At 47.9% G+C, this 12332-nt stretch overlaps 1 protein-coding gene and 1 pseudogene across 1 annotated transcript; both read left to right on the forward strand.

Moving 5' to 3' along the window:
- The first annotated feature begins 2326 nt into the window (after positions 1-2326).
- On the forward strand, positions 2327-5306 carry LOC113875572 (annotated as a pseudogene).
- A 3873-nt stretch (positions 5307-9179) lies between these two features.
- LOC113875623 (zinc finger and SCAN domain-containing protein 5B-like) lies at positions 9180-12332 on the forward strand. The gene is made up of 4 exons (XM_027514160.1): positions 9180-9563; positions 9844-10050; positions 11174-11324; positions 11686-12332. The coding sequence occupies exons 1-4, from the start codon at positions 9180-9182 to the stop codon at positions 12330-12332; spliced, it is 1389 nt and encodes a 462-aa protein (XP_027369961.1).

Here is a 12332-nt window from a genome sequence, read left to right on the forward strand (position 1 = left end):
CCCCACCCAGGAGATGGAGTATTGTCCAGGGGAAGCAGGAAGCAGAGTTGGGGTCATCTCTGGAGCCTTTGGAAACATTCTTTTACACATATTCTGTTGAGTCTTCTGCTGAGCCCGTGGTTATCAAAGTAATGGGCCCTTATTCTGGAACCGCATAAAGAGAGACGGCCCTTGAAATTACAAAAAGAAAAAAGCGACATCCACGTCCAGTGGTTCATGCAGCCTCCGGATCTGTGTGTTCACCAGGAGACCCACAGGGCGAGAAGCCCTACGGCTGTGATCTCTACCCCAAGAGGTTCCCTCACGACTCCACGCTGCACGCTCACCAGAGGACCCACACCCAAGAGAAGCCTTTCTGCTGTGAGCACTGTGAAAAAGCTTTCGACCACAGTGGGAACCTCATGGTCACACTCTGGGCTCGAGCCCTACATGTGCTCTGAGTGTCACGTGCCTTCTGCTCCCTGGGGTCTCTCAAATCCCACCAGGAAACCCATTCCGAACCACTGGCCCAGGACCCTGCCCTCGGGTCCAAGAAGGAAATTCACAATGATTTGTCACTTCTGTAACACAAAGGGTGGATGACATGGGAAGAGCTTCGGAGGATATTGGGTCCAGGGGCTTCCATTTACATGAATGAGGAGGATATTTGAGTGATGGCTTATCGTTCCCTTTGGATTTTGTTTTCTACTTTAGTGTAGCCTGTTTGAAAAAGTTTTTCTTTCTTTTGTTATTCTTTTACTGAAAGCATGTCTCATTAGTTATCAGTACTTCATCATGAAACTGAGCCTACCGTTGACTGCCTTCCTGTTAGGCAGGACTTCTCTGTAAACCTGCATGGTCCTGGCACAGAGGCCAAGCTCTCCAGTGGAATTTAAATTTCAAATAAACACATTTCTGTCAAATGTGTCTGTGTAGTTTCTAAGACTTTTCTACAGGGAATAGGTGATGGCCGTGGTTTTGCCTACATGGCTGCTTTTATGCTGAGATAGATTCACTCACTCCATACTTGTTCAGGTATTTCTTCCCGAGGTGTTTTGAAAAAGGAAGGCTTCCGAAAGTGATAGGTGTCATTCTTGTTCCTATTGGTGTACAACTTCTAGTCTTCAAAAAGGCTACTTAGAAATCGGGGCTTCTCACACCTTAGCTCATCAGCTGATTTTAGGAAAGCCTTTTAAGACTTATCTCACAAGAACAGAACAGACGAGAGGAGTCCAACCGATCTGGCTCCCAGCCAGATTCCAGTCATGTCTCTGACTCCGTCAAACCCTCCAGGCAGTGAGACCAAAAATTCAAGAGATCATTAAAACCAGTCCGTTCACCCCAAAATGCAGTCCCCAAAGTCCAAAATCAATCAAATCCAAAAGGAAACCGAGGGATTTCCCTAGCGGTCCAGCGGGTGAGACTTAGCGCTCCCGCTGCGGGTGGCGTGGTTTCCTTCCGCGGTCTGGGAACTGAGACCGAACCTGCCCCCCTGATTGGCCAAAAACAGAAAAAAAAAACACAGAATCTGTGGCTAAATCACTATGGAGGCCTCTTTAGTAAATCGTGGTTTCTCCTGAGCGAGTTTCCATGGGCAATCGAATCCCTGTGATTAAGTAAAGTGGGATTATCTAGAATGGTTTGCTCCGCCCTCAACGAATCCATGCGCCGATTGCGTAACAGGCCGAGAGGTCCGGCATTTCTTCCAGCTCCATAGAGAGACGCTTCTCCGCCGGCCGAGTTTGAGAGCAAGTCCCCAACTGAGGAGGACCGAGGCGAGAAGGCTTCAAAGAGGTAATTGGTGGGAAATGTCTAAAGAGAACGCTCGAAGTCAGGGCACGTGGAAGTGGGTTTCAGTAAGTCCTGGCTTTCTGTTCACCTTGCATTCGCTCAGAGACCGTGTGAAATCCACCGATCTCCCTCCAGCCACACGTGAACTGTGGTTCATTTGTGGAATCTTCTGTGAGATGAGATTGTTTCCACACTCCATGGTGTCGTGTGGTGTGGTTCATTTTTCCAACAAGGGCTTTTAAACACTGCCCTGCGGACAGTTTTGACCACACAGTTTCTTGTACTATAAGATGGATGTTGGAAGAATAAGAGAATGGATTCTTGTCCCTGGTGTGAAATTCTGAGGGGGGAATAATGTCCAGTATTGGGATGAGGGATGGTAGGGTGGATGAAAATAAAACTATTTGGCTGCATTCGTTTATCTTTTTCCCCCATATTTCTGAATACTGCATCTATTACTGACGAAAAGCAAAAGGAAATTCCTTTCCATCGGGGTCAGTTGGGCACCCACTTCTAGACCATTTGCCCAGAGCCCTCTGAAAAGCTCTAAAGTCGGTATGGCTGAGAACCAGACAAGGGGTCATGGCCCTGTCGTGGACAGCCCCGGAGCAGAGTCGCCAGCATCTGCGCCACGCCAAGACACCCGAAGGGAAAACCCCGACTCCGACCTTGAAGAGTTGCGAGTTCGCTTCAGAACGTTTAGGAGCTCAGATGAATCCGACCCGATCAAGGCTCTGAGGAGGCTCCGTGAACTCTGCAGTCTGTGGCTGAGGCCGGATCTTCACACCAAGGAGGACATGGTGGACAGGCTGGTGCTGGAGCAGTTCGTGAAGTGCATGCCGCCGGACATCCAGGTCTTAGTCAAAAGTAGTGGTGCCGAGACTTGTAAGGATCTGGAAGAGGTGCTGAGAAAGAAGCAGAAACTGAAGAAATGGGTGAGTAGGACCCTAGTGACCCGCTGAGACAGGGAACGGTGGCATGAGCGGCTGGGAGCTGGGAGATGAAGGAGAAAGATCAGAGGGCTTGGCTCTGAATCAGTGATTCCCAGAAGGGCGAGCACTTGGCCTGTGGCATCACTGGAGATGTTTCTGTAGATCCTCACTTGAGGGTGTTGGTCTTTCAAATGTCATTCCCAGGAGGTGGGCTTCTAAGGTAGTATATGCAATGAATACCTTTTTGGGTCTTGTGAAGGGAGACTAATCCTATTTGAATTTTTTGTCACAGGCTGTAGTCCGTGTCCAAGGTGAGGATTTTTTGATGCCAGTCTCTGGTGTTGAGATGTTAGGATCTGAGGTCAGTGAGAGGCACGGTGAGGAAGACCAAGCCAGGGAGCCCCAGTCTACAGTCAGTGTCGTCCCTCCAGACGATGGCCAGCAGGAAAGCCGAGACGGGCAGCATCTGCCAGGAGCCAAGGACCTGTTGAGGGGGCAGGTGAGTATGATGTCCTGACCTCCAGTCTGGGAGCAGGTAGAAGAGGGTCGAGTGAGTGTGACTGCGGAAGTATTTGGAGAACTGGGGAAAAACACAGGAATGGACCCACTGCCTCTAGGAATTCTCATGGATGCATTCCGTTCCCGGCCGTTTTCCAGCCAGTGTGAGAATGAAGACAGTCCATCTTTCATAGTCCTTCACCATGAAAGCTTGTGGCCCTAAGCATGAGGGAGAGGAGTCCTGTTTCCACGGGATGGTGCTGGGTCGGTTCATCAGGGGTAAATGCACTCACAGCTGTTTCACCCATGATGGATTTCGTCAGACGCACTAATATTGGGGGATATTGTAAACACCTTGAATTTATAACAAGTTCCCCGTTGGAGTCATTTTCCTCCTCAGATTTTGGAGTATGTCTGGAGAGAGTGGATTTTTTGAAATGTGAATCAGGAGAGGAGATGCTACTGATTTCTCACGAATAGAGCTACATAGTATAGAATAGAGCTATACAGTATAACAGCTATACTGCTTATCATCTTATTATGCCCCAGGCCACCTTCCATGTCGAAGAGAAATCCAGGCAAGGTATCAACAAGTGGTGAAGTCAGGAGCCCTAGAGCCAGAATCCTCTGTTTTCAGATTCAGGGCCTGGAGAATGTGAGATGAGGTGGAGAGATATGTGCAAAGATAATTGGCAGAGCCAGCTATGAAGTCTGGACTTTCGCCAGAGGTGGTCGGTATAGATCAAGGACAGACATGGGAATCAGAAGAGGTTTGCCAATCAGGGTGATGGGAAGCAGTCAGGGCATATCCCCCAAACTGATATCCAGAAAGCTGGAGTGTGAGATCAGGGTACGAGGCGGGTGGGGAAAGAGGAGACAGAGCTTGCCGTGGGCTAAGGCAGTGGGATTGACTCTGCTTGGTTGCCCCTTGTCAGCACCAGAAAGCTCTCCTGCTAGAGACCATTCTTGAAACAGTTGAACTGAAGGGTCAGACGCCCTCCAAGGAGAACTTGGAGAAGGACCTGGTGAAAGACACAGGAGTGACAAGAACCCTTTCGTCTCAAGAGCCTGAACTTCTGCAGGATCATGGTGAGTATTAAAAACTTGGAGACCACAGAAGGTACTGACTGCCTCCACTGATGTCCAGGAAGGGGTACCCAGCATTTCCATCCCTTGGTGTTGTGGGGTAGGAGTTGCTTCTCCAATGCCAACCTTCTCCATCGTCAATGTTTCAGAGTGTTTCATTAGCTAGACTCTTAGTAGTTTGTATGCTGGGAAGTCTGTAGCCAAATTAGGGATGGTTCCAATGAGGTCGGCACCATGGAAAAAGCTCCTTGATAAATATGGTGCTGAATCTCTTCTTTGAGCAGATTCTGGGAGGGCAGAGAGAGAGGGGAGAGTCCCCAGGAAGGAAGTGATACTTCAAATGTGGCTCCTGAAGCCTTTCCTCTTGAGTTCCAGAGGGAGATGTTTCCACCCCGAGTGGATCCAGACGAGGTCCTCTGAAGAATCGCAGACACGTCAAAAGGAAACGGGACAGCAGTCCCTTTTGCCAAGAGGTGCTTCAAGAGGCAGCCATGTGTTTGGATCAAGGAGAGTTCTCAGGACAGCTTGGGTCCCATTCCGTTGGTTCATCTGGCACCGGGGGACCCACCAGTCTTCCTGAGGGAGCAGGAACCCCAGGTTGGGCACCTCTGAATGCAGGGTTTGCAAAAAGAGCTTTCCTTATTAATCTCAGCTTACCTTGCACCAGAGGACACACACAGGAGAGAGGCCCTTTCAGTGGGACATCTGGGCCAGAGGGTTCATACATCCTTCAGACCTGCGGGTTCACCAGCAGATCCACACAGGCCAGAAGCCCTACAGCTGTGACATCTGCCTCAAAAGTTCACCCACGACTCCACGCTGCACGCTAACAAGAGGACCCACACCCAGGAGAAGCCTTTCCGCTGTGAGCACTGTGACAGAGCTTTCGGCCACCGAGGGAACCTCAATGTTCACCGATGCACCCACCCTGGGCTCAGGCCCTACGTGTGCCCCGAGTGTCACAGAGCCTTCCATCAGCTGGGGAGTTTCAAACGCCACTGGAAAATCCATTCCAGATGACTGCCTTAGGACCCTGCCCTCAGGTCCAAGTCTTTCTGTTTTAATGAGAAAATTTAGAATGATTTGTCACCTGTGTGATACAAAGTGTGGATGACAGGGGAGGGGCTTAGGAGGATCGTGGAACCCAGTGGGATTCCATTCGCGTGAATTAGGATACTTGAGTGATGACTTATTTTTCCCTTTGGATTTTGTTTTCTACTTTGCTATAGACTATAGTTTTCTTTTTCATTTGTGAATTTTCAATTGGAGAAGAATTTCCTTACGATGTTAGACTCTGGTTTTCTTTTTTTTTTTTTTAATTTTATTTTATTTTTAAACTTTACATAATTGTATTAGTTTTGCCAAATATCAAAATGGATCCATCACAGGTATACATGTGTTCCCCATCCTGAACCCTCCTCCCTCCTCCCTCCCCATACCATCCCTCTGGGTCATCCCAGTGCACTAGCCCCAAGCATCCAGAATCGTGCGTTGAACCTGGACTGGCATCTCGTTTCATACATGATATTTCACATGTTTCAATGCCATTCTCCCAAATCTTCCCACCCTCTCCCTCTCCCACAGAGTCCATAAGACTGTTCCATACATCAGCGTCACTTTTGCTGTCTCGTACACAGGGTTATTGTTACCATCTTTCTAAATTCCATATATATGCGTTAGTATACTGTATTGGTGTTTTTCCTTCTGTCTTACTTCACTCTGTATAATAGGCTCCAGTTTCATCCACCACATTAGAATTGATTCAAATGTATTCTTTTTAATGGCTGAGTAATACTCCATTGTGTATATGTACCACTGCTTTCTTATCCATTCATCTGCTGATGGACATCTAGGTTGTTTCCATGTCCTGGCTATTATGAACAGTGCTGCGATGAACATTGGGGTACACGTGTCTCTTTCCATTCTGGTTTCCTCAGTGTGTATGCCCAGCAGTGGGATTGCTGGATCATAAGGCAGTTCTATTTCCAGTTTTTTAAGGAATCTCCACACTGTTCTCCAGAGTGGCTGTACTAGTTTGCATTCCCACCAACAGTGTAAGAGGGTTCCCTGTCCTCCACACCCTCTCCAACATTTATTATTTGTAGACTTTTGGATCACATCCATTCTGACTGGTGTGAAATGGTACCTCATAGAGGTCTTGATTTGCATTTCTCTGATAATGAGTGATGTTGAGCATCTTTTCATGTGTTTGTTAGCCATCCTCATGTCTTCTTTGGAGAAATGTCTATTTAGTTCTTTGGCCCATTTTTTGATTGGGTCATTTATTTTTCTGGAGTTGAGCTGGAGGAGTTGCTTGTATATTTTTGAGATTAGTTGTTTGTCAGTTGCTTCATTTGCTATTATTTTCTCCCATTCTGAAGGCTGTCTTTTCACCTTGCTAATAGTTTCCTTTGATGTGCAGAAGCTTTTAAGGTTAATTAGGTCCCATTTGTTTATTTTTGCTTTTATTTCCGATATTCTGGGAGGTGGGTCATAGAGGATCCTGCTGTGATGTATGTCAGAGAGTGTTTTGCCTAGACTCTGGTTTTCTTACATTTTTTCGCTTTGTGGTGTTCTTGTTCTTCCAATGAAGCTGTGTCTCACCGCTTATCAGTACCTCATCATCAGAGTGAGGCTACTGCTGATTGCCTTCTTGTCAGGTGTGATTTCCTTGTAAAATAGGATACTCCTAGCAGGACGGCCAGAGAAGGCAATGGCACTCCACTCCAGTACTCTTGCCTGGAAAATCCCATGGATGGAGGGGCCTGGTGGGCTACAGTCCATGGCGTCGCCAAGAGTCAGACATGACTGAGCGATTTCACTTTCAATTTTCACTTTCATGCATTGGAGAAGGAAATGGCAACCCACTCCAGTGTTCTTGCCTGGAGAGTCCCAGGGATGGGGGAGCCTGGTGGGCTGCCATCTATGGGGCTACACAGAGTCGGACACGACTGAAGCCACTTAGCAGCAGCAGCAGGATGGCTAGTTTAAATACAGGATCACCAGTGTAATTTAAATTTCAAATAAACAAACACATTTCTATGAAAGACCTGTGTGTTTTCTCTTCTAAGACTTTGCTACAGGTGGGTGATAGCCATGGTTTTGTCTATGTGGCCATTATTATGTTGAGATATGTTCCCTTTGTACTAGTTTGGATACTGCTTCCTTAGGTATTTAGAAAAAGAAGGCTTGTTAAATTGATAAGTGTCATTCTTTTCCCCTGTTGCTGCTAACTGCTGCTAAGTCCTTCCAGTCGTGTCCGACATTGTGGGACCCCATAGATGGCAGCTCACCAGGCTCCCCTGTCCCTGGGATTCTCCAGGCAAGAACACCTGACTGGGTTGCCATTTCCTTCTCCAATGCATGAAAGGGAAATGTGAAAGTGAAGTCGCTCAGTCGTGTCCGACTCTTAGTGACCCCATGGACTGTAGCCCACCAGGCTCCTCCATCCATGGGATTTTCCTGGCAAGAGCACTGGACTGGGGCGCCATTGCCTTCTCCTCTTTTCCCTACTGGTGTACAACCTCTGGTTTCTGTGATGCCTCTCTGAAATGGTTTCTGACAGTAGATCTCATCAGCTGATTTTAGACAAGAGTCTTTCATGACTTATTTCAGAAGAAAAGAAACAAGATTAAGTAACCCAATTTGATTACCACCATCGGATTACAATTATTGGACTGCCTCACAGTCTCCAAGGAGAGAGAAAAAACTTCATTAGATCAGGAAAATCAATCTGTTTCCCCAAGACATGCCATCCATGAAGTCTAAAGTAAATAAAATACATTAGAGAAAGTTTACTGCCAAAGCAATATGGTGGCCTCTTTAATGGTTCTTCCTGTTGGAATCTCCACAGGATGTGGAATCTACCCAGATTATCCAAAGTGGTTCCTTCCATGCCCTTTATCCAATCACTGGGATGATGAGGTTATGGCTGGAAACCCCTGGAGTTTCACCCAACTCTCTATAAATACAGACATTTCAGCTCTAGTCACACTTTGAGAACCAGTGCCTGACCTGAGGAGGCTGAAGGCAAGAGACCTGGAAGGGGTAAGCGATGAGTGGGCACGTCCAAGGAGGATGCCTAGTAATCAGGACACACTGGTGGGTTTCAGAAAGGTCTTGCTTTCTGTTCATCCTCCATTAGCTGGGAGACCTTGTGACAGGAGACCTTACTCTAACCCCATGTTTAATCAAGCTCTTCTGCAAGGGGATAAGAATGTTTCCACACATGTTGCTGTGAGGTGGCTCGTTTTCTTCAAGGGTTTTTGAGCAGCACCCTATGGCCATTTAAAAACTACATATATGATTATTATTAGTTTTAAGTTTTTTAATTCATTCATTTTGGCTGGGCTGGGTCTTCTTTACTGTGAGGGCTTTCTCTAGTCGTAGCTAGTGGGGACTACTGTCTAGCTGAGTGGTATGGGCTCATTGTGGTGGCTTCTCCCATGGCAGAGCTGGGAGTCTACAGCTCGGGTTCAGTAGTTGCCCCTCTCAGGCTCAAGAGTTCTGATGCACAGGCTTAGAGGCAGGCGGGGTCTTCGCATATGAGGAATCAAACCCATGTCAGGTATGATTGCCTGGCAAACTGCATTGGCAGCAGATTCTTAGCCACTGGACCACCAAGGAAGCCCTATGGTCATTTCTGACCAGACAGTTTCATGAAATATTGAATGAGTCGGGCAATGGTGTCCAATATTGGGATGTAGGGGAGACAGAAGGGTGGAACAAAATGAAACCCATTTGTTTCTTTTTTTTTTTTTGTCTCCCTAGACTGTTACCCAGTGACTTTATTACTGAGGAAAAGCAGAAGACATCCATTTCCATAGGCGTCAACTGGGCACCCACTTCTAGAAACATTTACTCAGAGTCCTACTGGAAATTTGCTCCATCAATATGGCTGAGGACCAGACATTTTTTCAGGGTTGTGAAAACATCAAAGACAGCCCTGGGGCAGAGTCACTGGCGTCCGTGCCACCCCAAAACACACTCATGGAAAACTCAGATTGTGACCAGGAAACCTGGCACGTCCGGTTCAGAACATTTAGCAGCTCAGAGGAGTCAGACCCCGTCAAGGATCTGAGGAGACTCCGTAAACTCTGCCATCTGTGGCTGAGGCCGGATCTTCACACCAAGGAGCAGATGATGGACAGGCTGGTGCTGGAACAGTTCATGATCTGCATGCCCCTGGAGTGCCAGGTCCTGCTCAAAGAAAGTGGGGTGCAGAGTTGCAAAGACCTGGAGGACATGCTGAAAAATAAGCAGAAACCCAAGAACTGGGTAAGTAGGACCTTCATGATGGGTGTGGGACAAGGAGACACGTGCAAGCTGCAGGGATCACAAGATAGGACCTGCGGGTTTGGCTTTGTATCAGTGGTTCCCAAACAGGTGAGAGAAGTTCACAGTTGGGCAATTTGGGAGATCCTTTTTGCTGTCTCAACTCGAAGGATGTAGATCTTTTACAGCAAACGGGAGCTTCTATTGTCAATGCCATTGGATGCCTGAAAACTACATTCCAGGTCTTATAGAGACTGATCTTGATTGATTTCTCCCCTCACAGACTATAGTCTGCATACAAGGGCAGAAATATCTTGTGCGTGATCCAGACATTGAGATGTTTGAAGCCAAGGCCAGTGACATGGACGATGAGAGAGACCTGTGCCGGGGGCCCCAACCCTCCTCAAGGGTCATACCTCCAGAGGATGGCCAGGAGGGAAGCCAAGACCTGCAGAATCTGCCAGGAGCCACGAACCTATCTAGGGAGCAGGTGAGAGCGTGGAAGCAGATAGAAGAGAGTGAGGTGGGTGTGGCTGCTGGAGTAATGGGGAGATTTGGCAAAGGACAGGAATGGATCCATTGCTTCCAGGAATCCCCGTGGATGCATTCAGTTCCTAGGCATTTTTTCTAATCAGTGTGAAAATGAAGATAATCCATCTCTGTCCCTCTGCTATGAAAGCTTCTAGTCTTAGGAGTGGGGAGAAGGGAATCCTGTCTTCCTGATATGATGCTAGGTTCAATTTTCTGCAGGTAAGTGCACTGACAGCTGATTTACCCAAGGCCACTTTGCCCAAGGGAACGTCATATTTCAGAATATGATCATTCCTTGCAACTGAAGGAGTGACTCCAAAGTGGACTCATTTTGCCCCCCAGTAGACATTGGGCTTCCCTGGTGGCTCAGATGGTGAAGAATCTGCCGACAATGCAGGAGACCTGGGTTCGATCCCTGGGTCAGGAAGATCCCCTGGAGAAGGGAATGGCTACACACTCTAATGTTCTTGCCTGGAGAATCCCATCAACAAAAGAACCTGGCAGCTATAGGCCATGGGTTTGCAAGAGTCACACACGACTGAGCGACTAACACTTTCCCTTTCAGACACTGAAGAATGCATGGAAGACAGTTGATTTGTTCAAATAAGGTTGGGTATAGGCAGGGGATGCTATTGACTTGCATGGAGTAGAGACCAAGAATACTGGTCATCATTCTTCCTATGTACTGGTTAACCACTATCACGAAGGTGAATCCAGGCAAAGTCTCCCACAGTGATGGAGTCAAGAGAGCTGGACCTAGAGTTCTTTACTTCCAGAGTCAGGAGCAGGAAGGAGTGGGTATGATTTGGAGAGACCTATGCATAGAGAAGTCAGAGTGCCAACTGTGATGTCCTGATTTGATTGCAAGATACAGTCTGTATAGATCCAGGACAGCCTTGAGTATCAGGAGATGATTATCAATCAGGGTGATGGGGTGGACCAGAAGTCAGGGCATAGCCCCTAAAATGACATGAAGAAAGTTGGAGTATAAGGTCAAGATACGAGGCAGATGGGGAAATAGGAAAGAGTTTTCCATGGACTAAGGTAAATGGCTTTGACTCTGCTTGTTTGTCCCTTGTCAGGATGAGAGAGCTCTCCCGCCAGAGACTGTTCCTGAAACAGGTGAGCTGGAGGGTCTGACGCCCAGGGAGAACTTGGAGAAGGACCTGCTGGAAGACAGGGGAGAGACAAAAACCCTTCAATCTGAAGCACCTCAACTTCTGAAGGGTCCTGGTGAGTACTCAAAACCGTGGAATCCAGCAGAGTTAGTGACTCCCTCCTGTGGTGGCATGAGGCTGGGTAGCCAGCATCACCATCCTTGGATGGGTGGGTGGAGATCATTGTCCAGTGCCAACCTTCTCCATCATCAATGTTCCAGTGTCCCACAGTCCAAGCTCTTAGCTTGGTTGCTTGATGGGAACTTCTCAGCCAACATCAGGGTTCCAGTGAGGCCGGCAGCACAGAAAATGCTCCATGTTAAATGTGGTGCTGAATTTCATTCAGCGAATTCTGGGAGCATAGAGAGACAGAAGAATCCTCAAGAAGAAAGTGGTATTTAAAATGTGGCTCTGAACCCTCTCCTTCTGTGTTCCAGAGGGAGACGTTTCCACTATGAGGGGATCCAGACGAGGTCCTCTAAAAAATCACAGACATATGAAAAAGAAGCGGGACAGCAGTCCGACTTGCCAAGACATGGGTCAAGAAGCAGCCACATGTTTGGACCAAGGAGAGTTCTCAGGACAGCTTGGGTCCCATTCCGTTGGTTCATCTGGCACCGTGGGACCCACCAGTCTTCCTGAGGGAGCAGAAACCCCGGGACGGGCACCCTCTGAATGCAGGATGTGCAAAAAAAGCTTTCCTTATCAATCTCAGCTTATCTTGCACCAGAGGACACACACAGGAGAGAGGCCCTTTCAATGCGACATCTGTGCCAAAGGGTTCATACAGCCTTCAGATCTGCAGGTTCACGAGCAGATCCACACTGGCGAAAAGCCCTACAGCTGTGATCTCTGCCTCAAGAAGTTCACCCACGACTCCACACTGCGCGCTCACAAGAGGACCCACACCCAGGAGAAGCCTTTCTGCTGTGAGCACTGTGACAGAGCTTTCAGCCACCGAGGGAACCTCAAGGTTCACCGACGCATCCACTCTGGCCTCAAGCCCTACGTGTGCCCCGAGTGTCACGGTGCCTTTCGTCACCTGGGGACTTTCAAACGCCACCGGAAAATCCATTCCAAATGA

Source organism: Bos indicus x Bos taurus, chromosome 18 (genome assembly GCF_003369695.1).
Source record: "Bos indicus x Bos taurus breed Angus x Brahman F1 hybrid chromosome 18, Bos_hybrid_MaternalHap_v2.0, whole genome shotgun sequence".
Classification (NCBI taxonomy): Eukaryota; Metazoa; Chordata; class Mammalia; order Artiodactyla; family Bovidae; genus Bos; species Bos indicus x Bos taurus.

Excerpts from the sequence above, each read along its gene's own strand:
- LOC113875623 (XM_027514160.1), top strand. The coding sequence starts at position 9,180 with ATGGCTGAGGACCAGACATTTTTTCAGGGTTGTGAAAACATCAAAGAC. Across the intron at positions 9,564-9,843 it reads AGCAGAAACCCAAGAACTGG|ACTATAGTCTGCATACAAGG; the intron begins GTAAGTAGGACC and ends CTCCCCTCACAG. Across the intron at positions 11,325-11,685 it reads TCAACTTCTGAAGGGTCCTG|AGGGAGACGTTTCCACTATG; the intron begins GTGAGTACTCAA and ends TCTGTGTTCCAG.